Source organism: Sinocyclocheilus anshuiensis, unplaced genomic scaffold, assembly GCF_001515605.1.
Source record: "Sinocyclocheilus anshuiensis isolate Anshui unplaced genomic scaffold, SAMN03320099.WGS_v1.1 scaffold267, whole genome shotgun sequence".
NCBI lineage: Eukaryota > Metazoa > Chordata > Actinopteri > Cypriniformes > Cyprinidae > Sinocyclocheilus > Sinocyclocheilus anshuiensis.
The window spans coordinates 936,434-949,153 of NW_015552637.1; the positions used below are offsets into that span (position 1 = coordinate 936,434).

The 12,720-nt window shown below is 34.2% G+C and overlaps 1 protein-coding gene across 1 annotated transcript in view; it reads right to left on the minus strand.

Moving 5' to 3' along the window:
• LOC107666726 (RNA-binding motif, single-stranded-interacting protein 3-like) overlaps positions 1–12,720 on the minus strand; it is a 135,077-nt gene that overhangs the window by 39,131 nt on the left and 83,226 nt on the right. Inside the window, exon 5 of the mRNA XM_016458160.1 lies at positions 756–913. Within this exon, the coding sequence (XP_016313646.1) occupies positions 756–913 (158 nt within the window). The remainder of the gene's footprint in view (positions 1–755; positions 914–12,720) is intronic.

The window sequence follows — 12,720 nt, forward strand, 5'->3', positions numbered from 1 at the left end:
TATAATTTAAGCTTATTTCATTATGTTTATGTTTTAAACTATATAAAATTCTATATTATTTTAAATCAATAATTCATCATTTTATACAGGATTTTTTTCTATTATGATTAAAAAGTCTGTGTCTAGGTTCAAGGGTAAACCAATTAAAACGGAATAAATTACATAAATCTATACATAAATAAATACATAAATCTAATTTAAAAAGGAGTTAAATGATGAAGGCATGGCAAAAAGTTCCCAGTTCGAATGTGATCTTCATATACCAAAAATAAGTTGAAATCTATTAGTTTTAACCTCTGGGACATTAAAGTTCCTGTAATTGAAGAAACATCCTTATATGTTAATTTAGAGAATGAGAGGAGAGGGGAAGAGAGAGCGTAAAAGGGAAAATAAAGAGCGGCAGAGGTGTAATATATTGTTTGTTTCAGGCTGCTGGGAGTCTTGATTTAGTCTGTGCTCTCTGGAGTGGCTCCTCTCCTCTGTGCGGCCCCATTCAGCTCTGCTCACCCAATCATGGCTGAACGGCTAATTGCCTGGCTGGCACACTTGTACATACACACACAGCCTCTGCTGGGATCTCTTACACAGCCAGTGACCCTGAAAACCAGCCAACCCACCCCACACGCGCCACACAAGAGAAGGGGAGAAAAGCAGGAAAAGAAAGAAACTAAGGGATGTTTTTATAGGTGCCCTCCTGAACAAAAGCTCCGGCTAGTCTTGCATGGGCCAAAGAGAGTGTCGGGTGTCAAGGTTACCTGGCGAAGCCGACCCCTCGGCTGACCCCATTGGCGTCTCGCAGTATCCGTGTGGAGATGACATGTCCGAAGGGCTTCAGCATGTTCTCCAGCTCTTGTTCATCCATTGAAACCGGGAGGTTCGAGATGTACAAGTTAGTGGGGTCCTGCTCCTGTTGCTGTGAAGAGAACACACACAGTCGAACATTAGAAATGTCAATCATCATGTAGTCACACATATTCAGACTTCAACTTATCTGCATAAACTGCAAAAAAACAACCATTTAGACGGGACGTGGCCTTCTGAGCGATATAGAAACTGACCAGGAGTGCGCAAGACTCAGGTAAAGGTGAGGATACCTTGTTTACAAAAAGTCTCAGACAAAACTTTCTAAGATTACAACCGTCCTAGGGGTGTTTTGGTCTGATCTTCCATGCTGCTTTTGCGATTGGCGACATGAGAAACCCAGGATGGAGAGGAGACTGAAAAAGTGAGTTGTTAAAGCTGGAGGGCCTTAGCTGGGTACATCTCTACCTGTCTCTCACTCATGCACTGGTGGAATCCATTGTTGTGTTGATGGCCTCTTCTAGAGACACTGTGAGGCTGGCTAATGGGGGTCTGAGAGGATAGCGCACACGATACAGACACTGTGTGCCGCTTTTTGAAGGGGTTTAGATGTGTGTGTGCAAAGACCAAAATGAGCAGCATTAAAGCACTTGCACACTAAGAGAACATACTGCATCTGTCTCTTTGAAGCCCAGGTTAAAATGCAAAGAGGAAAAGCGTACACTGTAAAGAAAAAAAAAAGTTTCATGTTTGTTTTCTACAATCACTGCAAAAAATGGCTTATCTTACTTAGTATTTTTGTCTTGTTTCTAGTCAAAATATCTAAAAATTCTTAAATCAAGATACTTTTACTAGATAAGCCAATTGACTTAAGATATCTAGTCTTGTTTCCAGGGGGAAAAAACTAAATTATGTGCATTTTGCTTAAAACAAGTAAAATGATCTGCCAGTAAGTAAAATACTCTTAAAATATAAAAAAAAGAATATTTTACTTACCCCACTGGCAGATAATTTTACTTGTTTTAAGCAAAATGCACATAATTTAGTTTTTTCCCCCTGGAAACAAGACTAAATATCTTAAGTCAATTGGCTTATCTAGTAAAAGTATCTTGATTTAAGAATTTTTAAATATTTTGACTAGAAACAAGACAAAAATACTAAGTAAGATAAGCCATTTTTTGCAGTGATGAAGAAATCTTTATTTTTATAATTCTTTATATTTTTATAAAATCTCAAATAATGTTTGATAACATTATGTGGTGGAAATTACTTTCAAAACATTTCTTTTGCAAAGAAAAACAGAAAAAAAAACCGAAAACACAACATTTTGCATAAATCTACAAAATTAAAACTTGAAATAAAACTATAAAAATGTAATGTCTTATATTTTATCACCAACTTGTAAAAAGTTTGATATACTATTTAAATATATTTTGATAGAATTTTATGTATTATGTTATTTGATATAAGAATTATTTTAGACAGTACATTATGAATTAAATGGATCAAAATGACAGTAAACACATTTATCATGTTACAAATGATATATACAGTGGGTACGGAAAGTATTCAGACCCCCTTAAATTTTTCACTCTTTGTTATATTGCAGCCATTTGCTAAAATCATTTAAGTTAATTTTTTTTCCTCATTAATGTACACACAGCACCCCATATTGACAGAAAAACACAGAATCGTTGACATTTTTGCAGATTTATTAAAAAAGAAAAACTGAAATATCACATGGTCCTAAGTATTCAGACCCTTTGCTCAGTATTTAGTAGAAGCACCCTTTTGATCTAATACAGCCATGAGTCCTTTTGGGAAAGATGCAACAAGTTTTTCACAAAAAATTTAAGGGGGTCTGAATACTTTCCATACCCACTGTATCTCAAATAAATGCTATTCTTTCATTACAGTAAACGTGGTTTTTATTACTGTTCTTTTATTACAGTACAATAAATGCAATTCTTAGCACATTTTCTACAAACATATTAAGCAGTTTTAACTGTTTTTAAGTTAACACTGATAATAATTAGTATTTTTGGGGCACCAAATCTGCACATTAGAATGATTTCTGAAGGATCTGAAGACTGGGGCAATGATGCTGAAAATTCAGCTTTTCCATCACAGGAATTAATTACATTCTGAAATATATTAAAATAGAATTCAGTTCTTTGAAATTGTAACAATATTACACTCAGTATTCAATGTTACCATTTTAGATCAAATAAATGCAGTCTTAGAGCGCATGAGAGACAAAAATAAAACAAATCTTCCTGATTCCAAAAGTTTTGTGAATATTTAAACAAAAATGACTGTAATTTTTTTAAAATCAATTTATAAATAATTTATTATTATTAGCTAATATGTATTTAATAAAACACAAGCAAACATTCTATGAACAAGATATTTTTAAAGGTGTAGTATCCACTGCATGGGCTGGGCTGTGAATTTATAACAGAAACAGAGTGAGAGAAACAGAAAGTGTTGGTGGGCTAGCTGAGAATGACGGCGACCTGCTGGCGAGTTAAGGAGTTATCTGACATGTGTGCGTGTGTGCAAATATTCCATTTGAGATGTGTGAGGCCTGACCCTGCAGGAGACCATCACTCTTTTATTAAGTGAAAGTGATTAAAAGAGCAACTGTAGCTGCTTTATGATATCTCCTCACACACCAGATGTTCTCTACGCTCTCATTCACTGGCTGAGATCCAAACGGGTTATTGAACACCCCACGCAGGGCATTTCAAGTGGCAAAATCATCAAATGCTGTTTGTAAGGGTGTTCTTAAAGCTGCCTAAAATGACCGCTATATAAAACTGGATGTAAATTAAATAATAAAACTGTAAAAAAAAATGTTAATAAGAAATAATAAAACTTCTTAAAATATTTAATCACGGTAATGGTAAACAAACAACAGCATATAAAGTCCTATTCAGGAGGTACTTGTTTCTCAGGGTGACATCCATAAAAGAACAATTTGTAAGGCTCCTCTGTGATAAAACTCATGCATTTGGATGACTATCATGCAGGGGACAGATACAGAAGCATTCGCAGGTATTCGAATGAAAGCTCACACTTATGCTTTTAACATTTAAATAGACTTGAAATCAATAACCTGTGACGCAAACGTTCTGGTTCAATTTCTTTCTTCCTTTTTGAAGATTAATACTTTTAAGGATGCATTAAATTGATCAAAAGTGAACTTTCTATTTATCAACCAATCCTGAAAAAGAAAAAAAATAAGCAACTGTTTTTTTACATTTATAATGAAAATGTGTCTTGACCATATCAGCATATTAGAATGATTTATGAAGAAGGATCATGTGACACTGAACACTGGAGTAATGATGCTAAACATTCAGCTTTGCATCACAGGAATTAATTTAAAACAAAATAGTTATTTTAAACAGTAACAGTATTTCACAATATTACACTCTAAAAAATGCTGGGTTGTTTCAACCCAACATTGGGTCAAATATGGACTAACCCAACCATTGGGTTAAATTTTTACATCAAATTTTGAACCCAAAAGTTGGGTTAGTCCATATTTGACCCAAAGTTGGGTTGAAACAACCCAGCATTTTTTAGAGTGTACAGTTTTTACTGTATTTGGAGTACATAAGAGAGATTTTTGCATTAAAAAAAAATCATACTGCCCCAAACTCTCTATTAAAATGTGAAAAAACAACAACAACGCCTATGAATATATTAAAGAGTCCCTGCAATGACAAAACTTCAGAAACGGACTATAATTTTCTCCTGGGAAGAAATATTGACATTTCCATTTCAATTGCCAATAAAATGACAGATTAACACCAGTACATGTTGAAATGACCTCACATCTCTATGTAAAACAGTTTAATTAATTAAGGTTTCTAAGTTAAATTCTAAAAACAAGTTTAATCTGGAAATACCTTAAGTGCCACCACTTTAAAGGGGCTACCCGCTCACCAGAGGGCAAGGGGTTAACATTTCAGATTGGACTCCACCCTCATTCTCAGCCTGAAACACCTATTTAATTGTATTAGAGAGCCAAAGCCTCAGACATACAAAAGAATAAGAGCTCAGTGAAAATATCTCATAAATGTGTCACACTCGTCAAAGTTGAGAGCTGGGAAAGAGTGACAGGCAGGGGGATTACGTCTGTGATGTGGATGGGAAAATACATTTGGAATCTCAATATAAAGACGAGGGGCTGATTTTCTAAAGGACGGACGTGGTGAGATGTATGAATGATTTATGAATATGAAATGAAAACACCGGCCCTTCCTTCAGGCCCCTGAACAAGACTGAAAACAGAGCTGGGTGTGTGTGTGATATATACCTTCAAGTATCAGTATGCTTCCAAAATGATTCAGTGTGGAGGACAAGGCCATGTTTTTGTTCCTCGGGTTCTGTTTTGAAATGTTAGATGAACATATATGTATGTGGGGCTTCATCATAACCTGAGGACACAATGTCTCCAGTGCTCTTTTTCTCTCTATGTAAGCTCTAATGCCTTTCACCTTACAGTATATGAAAAGTGGTTTGGGCTAGGTCATGGAGAAGAGGGCAACTGAATTGATCAAATTATGCTCTTCAGAGGCTGCCTTTGAAATCCAAAATGAGACCATTTACTGGTTGTGGATGATGGGCAAAAACAAATTAAATGCAGGGAAAGATATACCATAAAAATGTGTCTATTCATTCAAGTTACTTATTCAGTTATGAGTAACTCATCAGTGCAGCACAATCGGATGTCCACAGCTTCCTAAACGAATGGGCACTGACTGGTATAATTACATAATATTAAACTACCTAGTGAAAATTATCTTTTTTTTTTGTTGTTAACAACTCTTTATTGAATTTTCTTCTGGGAATAGTAATATAAAACAAACAGCAACTGTGTAAATTTATAACCCACCCCAACCCTGGAGTATAAGACTTAATAATAATAATAATAATAACAATTATAATAATCATAAAAATAAAAATATGTATGAAAATTATCTTTTAATGTCAAGATTATCAGTTTACATAGCAGTATAAAGTCACAAATGAACTTCTAGAGCTATGCTCAGATTCATTTTAAATAAAGAGGCAATTAAAAGCAATATAAAAAGCATAACAGAATAAAACAAAGATTTACTTTAATAAAATTAAGTTTAAATGAAAATGTATTCTAATAGTACAGAAAAGAATAAAGTGTAGTCAAAAAAAAAAAAAAATGTACATAAATGATATATATAATTTTTAAAAAATGTATATATTGATATATATTAACATATTTACTCTAAGAATTGAACAGAATAAGTTAATACAATTTTTAAAATAAACCATTTAGAGAATAAATATTATACAATTATAAAATTATTATAAAATAATAATTGTTACTGAAGACTATATGAATGTTCTGAATGATGAATTGCTTATTTTTTTATTATGAACAGATAATAAAATATGTATATACAGAATAATATACAATAATATAGAATATAAAATAGGAAAAAAGATAAAAAACTAAACAAAAATGTAAGAACAAAACAAAACAAAACAAAACAAAACACATAAGACACTCTTACATAGTGTTTGTTCCTGGCCTGCAGTGTCCAAAAAATAAACAAAAAGAAAGAAAAAAAGTTTATTATCACCACGGGGACTAAGTAAAAATTAGATTTCCGTATGACACAGTGCAACAAACAGCCAGAGTTCGTTCTGTCCTTGCTGCCGCCTTTCCTAGAACTGAGCGATGGGGATTTCAGCAAGCATCTGTGAATGTCATACCAATCCACATCTCACCTAGACCTCTGAGGTCCTTTCGGACAGCTCTGGCCCTGCTCAAAACTTCACGAAGCAGTCAGCATGCTCTGTTTAATTCTCTCTAACAGGAGCTCAGTGAAAAAAGATCATGCTACATTCTCACAGCTACTGACGGAGGAACATGCCACTCTCGCTGATGGCTCTATAAATAGTTTTTAAATGCTTAATGAATGTAACATAAATATTTAATAATATCTAAACTGTTTGGAGCTCAGGAGTCTCGTTACGAACTTTATCTGCGAGAAGCAAAGTCAAGGGAGGAACCTTTCATGCAAACTAATGCATCTGCATGGACTGTCTATGGTACGTCTGAGACAGGTGTCCAAGGTTTGCCTGCGCTGTCGATGCTCTACACTCAATATTTCTGTGCTCGGAATGGTCCGTGTTGCTGAAGCAGCACTTCAGAGTATCATGATTCCAGAGAGAGGAGAGATTAAACAGGGCTGGGAAGCTCACACACATTCCCACCGCTTGCATTACAACCAGAACTAACAGCCCAGCCAGCGGGTCTGTGCTCAGCTGATTAGCCCATAGGAACAGAGTGCTCTAGTTGGAGCTCTGCCAGCGAAGGCCAAAGGGAGGGTTGGGAAAGAATAGAAGGCCTAGAAGAACCATTAGGATGTTACAATGACGGTTGTTTAAAAACGAATGATAAAATCGATACCATCTTTCAATTAACAACGTGGGACCATATACAGAGTCGTTTGTCACTAAAACAGCCAGGTGATCAGTTTTCATCTTATTCCCTCTCTTGAAATGATGTCTTTACATGATGCCTAAACATAGCCAGAAGAAAATGCTGGAAACTGAGAACTGGGTCTTATTCAGAACAGGTTTTATATTAAAATTAATAACTTAAAATAATGACACAATTTATAATACATTTATAAATAATAATAATAATATAATAATAAATAATATACATTTATATTTTCATAAAAAACATTATATATATATATATATATACATTTGTATATTTTATAAAAATAATAATAATAATGAGGTTTAACCATAATACATTTATAAACATGTATAAATAATAATAATAATAATAATAATAATAATAATAAACGCATACATTTTTACATAATATTATATATATATATATATATATAATAGTTTTTATTTGTGTGTGTGTATATGTATACACACACACATTTTTTTTAATAACAGTGAAATCATTATGATGCCTAAACATGATGAGAAACTGAGAAGTCTTATTCAGAAATGGTTTAACACATTTTTCAAAAATTAGACAAAAATTCTAAAATATTCTAATATAAATAATATATAAAAATCTAATATACAATAATATAATTCATAAACAAATCACTCCTCTGTGTGATTTGACTCATTACGGTGAATCAAATACTTATAGTACACACCAGTGTAGTCTAATCCCTGAATGAAGTTCCACTTCCTGAATCTTTCGTTAAACTATTGTTGCATTTATTTAAAATGTCATCATTTTGCAAGCCACAAATATTTCATCACCCTTCGTTTGACTTCTACTGTGTAAGTAAATCTACATACAGTGGGTACGGAAAGTATTCAGACCCCCTTAAATTTTCTTTTTTTATTTTTAGACCTGGTTTCACAGACTAAGCCAGGATTAGGCCATAGTTCAATTAGGACATCTCTTAAAAAAACATTACTGCTGTGCATCTTGAGACAAAATGAAGACACTCTTATATATTTTAAGAACAGACTTAAGCCTTGTCTGTGAAACCAGGGGTTAATGTAATATTTTATCTATGCTTTAAATGATTTGCCAAATATTGATGACATTAAAAAAAGGCTTTCTGCTTCTCTCTCCACAAATGAGTTCCCACCTCTTTAAACACTCTTTACCCTTAAACACAACAGCATGATGTTGCAAACAACAGTGACCTTGGAGCATCCTGAGGTTAAATGCCTTGCTCAAGGATGCAATAGCGTTCACACATCTAAACTGCACTACTCCACAGAAAAGCCAGCGTGTCAAACGACGGCAACCCTAAAGCAACCTACTCTCTATTCTCTGACCAATCAGAGTAATTTGCAGGCCTGAGTGACAGGCTTCTGTCACCATTGGGTGGCTCACAGGGCTGGTAAAAGATGAAACCTCACTAATGCTATAGATTGCCACTAAATTGATGCCTGCAGTCTTAATTGGAGTTGCCATCAACAGCTGTTGCAATTTAGAGTTAATCACCGCATCAGGGCTGCTGCTCCTCATTTTAAGAGGATGGAGAAAAAATGGGCAGCGATAAATGAGTTTTTACCAGAAAAAGAGACAAGAGCCGATTTTAAGTGGGCACATCCTTCAACATGCACAGATACGGATGAAAAAAAGTATGTGTGTGTGCCAGGTGAGGTCTTATTGTTCCTGAAGGTGTGAAGGTGCTGATATTGTCAGTGTCTTCAGTGCTAACGCAGCTGAATCCCAAAATGAAAAACGCAAGTCTCCTCTAGCATCGTGGTCGCTGCGGTGGGATATCACACTTTCCAGCCTGGTTATTCTCCCTCTCCTGCTGTTTTTCAGGCAGGGTTTTTCTTTTATTCCCTCACTCTCAAAGGTCTCTCCACAGCTAAATGACCACCATAAAGATTAGCAGCCCATGACCTGAAAACACGTGTATGACTCAATGTCTGTACAATCATCCACAATCATTTATATAGTACTTCACAAGCTCCGTTTCAAGCCCTAGTGAGCTGTCTACTGCCTATATAGACAACTGCCTTCTAAGGCAGCATTGTAAATGAAACAGAAGCCTTATAAGTGATTTGGAACACTCTAAACAGGCAACATCTGTTAGAAAATAACACTTCATAAGCTGAGTGCACAGAAAACTCAATGCAGTAAGAAGTATGATGCAATAATCTAAAGCATAATTTTATTCATCAAAAATTTGTCAGTTTTATACATACTCTATAAACTAGTCAGGGTAAAATTGTACATTTTTTATATTTTAAGTCATTTTTATGGATACATTTCTGTATTAAAGAGTAAAAATAATACATTTACTTTGCTTTGTCTGCCATATTGGATATTTTTCCTGGGCTCATTGCAATGCATTCTGGGATTGATTTCATCACATACTGACTTACTGTAGCGAAAACAAAAAAGGCATGTCGCATTTTGCACAATTCTGCACTTTTTGATGCCATTTTGAAGGGGCTAAATGTGCTAAAGCTAGCGCCAACCACAGTTATTATAAAAAAATAACAAAACTATTATATGAAAACCTTATATAATAAAATATAATATAGAAATGTTTCCTTACCAACTACCTGAAGTAAGTTTATTAAAAATACTAACTGGAAATAAATAAACACTAAAACTAAAACTGAAATAAAAAAAAAATTAAACCTAAATGGTATTACTTAAAAAAAAAAAATGACAAAAGCACAAAACAAAATTTCAAAAAATTAAACTAAAATGAAATAAATACTATTATTTAACCATTAAAATAATATTAAAAAAAATAAAAAGACTACAAAATTCAAATTAAAGCTAATTTAAAATGATTAAATACTATATAAATGCTACAAATAAATTTAAAACATAATTTAACTGGAAAACAGTAAATGCTAAAAATTAGTAAAAATAAAACTGTTCACACACTAGATAGGCTAGAACAGTACGTTGTTTCAGACACAGTGAAGATATCTTATAAGGCAGCATAATTAAGTTCCCTACCTACCAGAACAGACTTTGCATCAGGAATGCGCCTACGATGCCTTAAAAAGCTTCCTAGGTTTAGGAACAGAGCAGCAGTATGTCTTTCACACATACACACACTGCAGCTCAGGAGCTCGTGGCTCTCCTCCCCATGGCACCCATCCATCACTCTCATTTTTCAACAATGTTTACTGGGAGCCAAATGAATTTATGATGCATTACCTTGTTAAAGAGGCCCAACCAGAGGGGCCACATTTGTTGTTTGTGTGACTCGCTGTGTATTTGTGTGATGAATTTGTGCATGTAATTTGGTGTATAATGTTTATAAAAGATTAGGTGAGTTGTGCTCCGTGCATGTTTGTGTGTTTAACCTGCTTCACAAAAATTGGTTAACAATTCAAAAGGGTTGTGTGTGTGCGTCTTTAGCGATGCATTTAGTCTGGAGTAATCCATCACAGAGCCATAGCAGCCGATCCAGAGCAGTGCTGTCTGTCATGAGGTAGAGCAGTGAATTATGGGTAGCAACAAACACAGGCTGCCAGCAAAGCTTGAATCAATCTCAAAGAACTCAATCTCGGAAAAACAAAACAAAACAAAGAGAAAGAACAGTCAAACCAGCAAGATACAACGTCAGATATTTGGTGTCTTTGTAACTATATGGTTTAGAGCCTGACTGGATGGCAAATTTAAACGCTCTGTTCAAAAAAAAAAAAAACTGCCTCTGTAATCAGTGTTTTAAGGCATCACAGGAGCGATCCTGACATGAAGGGCATTTCAAAACATAAGCAACTTTTTCTTAGCTTGCTTTCGCCAAATTCAGCATCTCAGGTATCCTTTGCAGAGAATGCAATCTCAGAATGCACTTCAATGAGCAACAATACGGCTAATAAAACAGGACAAATTGCTTAAAATAATAATATAAAAATAATAAAAATGATAAAAAAAATTGCAATTAATTTAATACTGAAAATTATATATATATATATATATATATATAAAAAAACAATTTTACTCAAAATTTTAATGTACTATGTACCAGTGGAAAAAAGTTAAAATGTAAAAAAAAAACAACATTTACATCATGGACAAAAAATACTATGGATGTCAATGGCAACCAGCAACTGTCTGGTTACAAACATTCTTCAAAATATCTTCTTTATATTCAACAGAAAAAAAGAAATTCATGCAGGTTTGGAACAACATGAGGGTGAGTGAACGATGACAGCATTTTCATTTTTAGGTAAACTATCCCTTAAATAATTTAAGTAATTTTAACAAGATTAAATAAATTGCCATCATATTTAATATATTCATATATTAATAGCCGTATTATTTTTTCTACACACACAACATTTTTAATAACAAATGATTATAATAAAATAAATATTTTAATAAAAATTGGAAATTAATTAATTAATTAAAAACTAAAGGCTATAATCTATTGCCATCTATTATAATTATTATTATTTTATTCTTATTCTTTGACCTTAATAATTAAATCATGTAATTTCGTTTCAGTTAGGATGCTGCTATAGAAGGCAACTGCTTGTGTAGGCAGTATAGGCTCACTAGGTTTTGGAACAGAGTTCAAGTCTGAAACCGCTGATAGAAAATGAGAGCTACCAGCAAGAAGTGGTTCTACGTAACGCGCATATGACTATGTTTGACCCTATACTGAACCGCAGTCATGGATAAGGCTCAGCATTAAAAATATGCCCTAAATGTTCCAGGATAAATAAAAAAAGAGAGTAGGAGAGATAGAGGGGAGAGCGAGAACAGGCAGAAATCATTCTGACAGCTCTGGGTGAGGGACTGCATCAGAAAGCGGCTTTAGCAGCGGCATCTTGGCGAACAGATGTGGGAACATTTAAAAAAACGAGACCCTGGGAGGCCGTTTATTTGATGTATTACTGGGACACCGGCAAAAAAAGCAATGCTTGTTCAGGAGAACTAAATGAAATTATTTCCTAAAGCGAATCATAGGTTTTTCTTACAGAAAGGATTATTTTTGGGAATTGTGCTATTGAGATTTTTTCTATTTTCTCAGTTTCTTACTGTGAAAGTCTGCAGAGCCACTATGGCTAAACCATACGGGATTGTGTGTGTGTGTGTGTGTTTGTGTGTGAGCCAAATGTCCCCACAAGGATAGTAAAACCTGAAAATCACCTACAGCAGCCAACGGCCCCCACAAGGAAAGCAGCTTAATAAACATACTAAATAATGTCTTAATGAAAATCTAAAAATGCAGAAAGCAGACATGTGCCGGTATTCAGTAATGCCATATATCACAGTAATGAATATGCACGATATTGTTATCGTGGGCACTTCTAAATACCATGAATAAATATACATTACAAATTATTCAGAATTTTGAATGCGTTTTAAGAATACTTTTCCCATCAACTGGTCGAAATGCACAACACCGCTGTATGCTGCGTGAAAGACGCTGCACA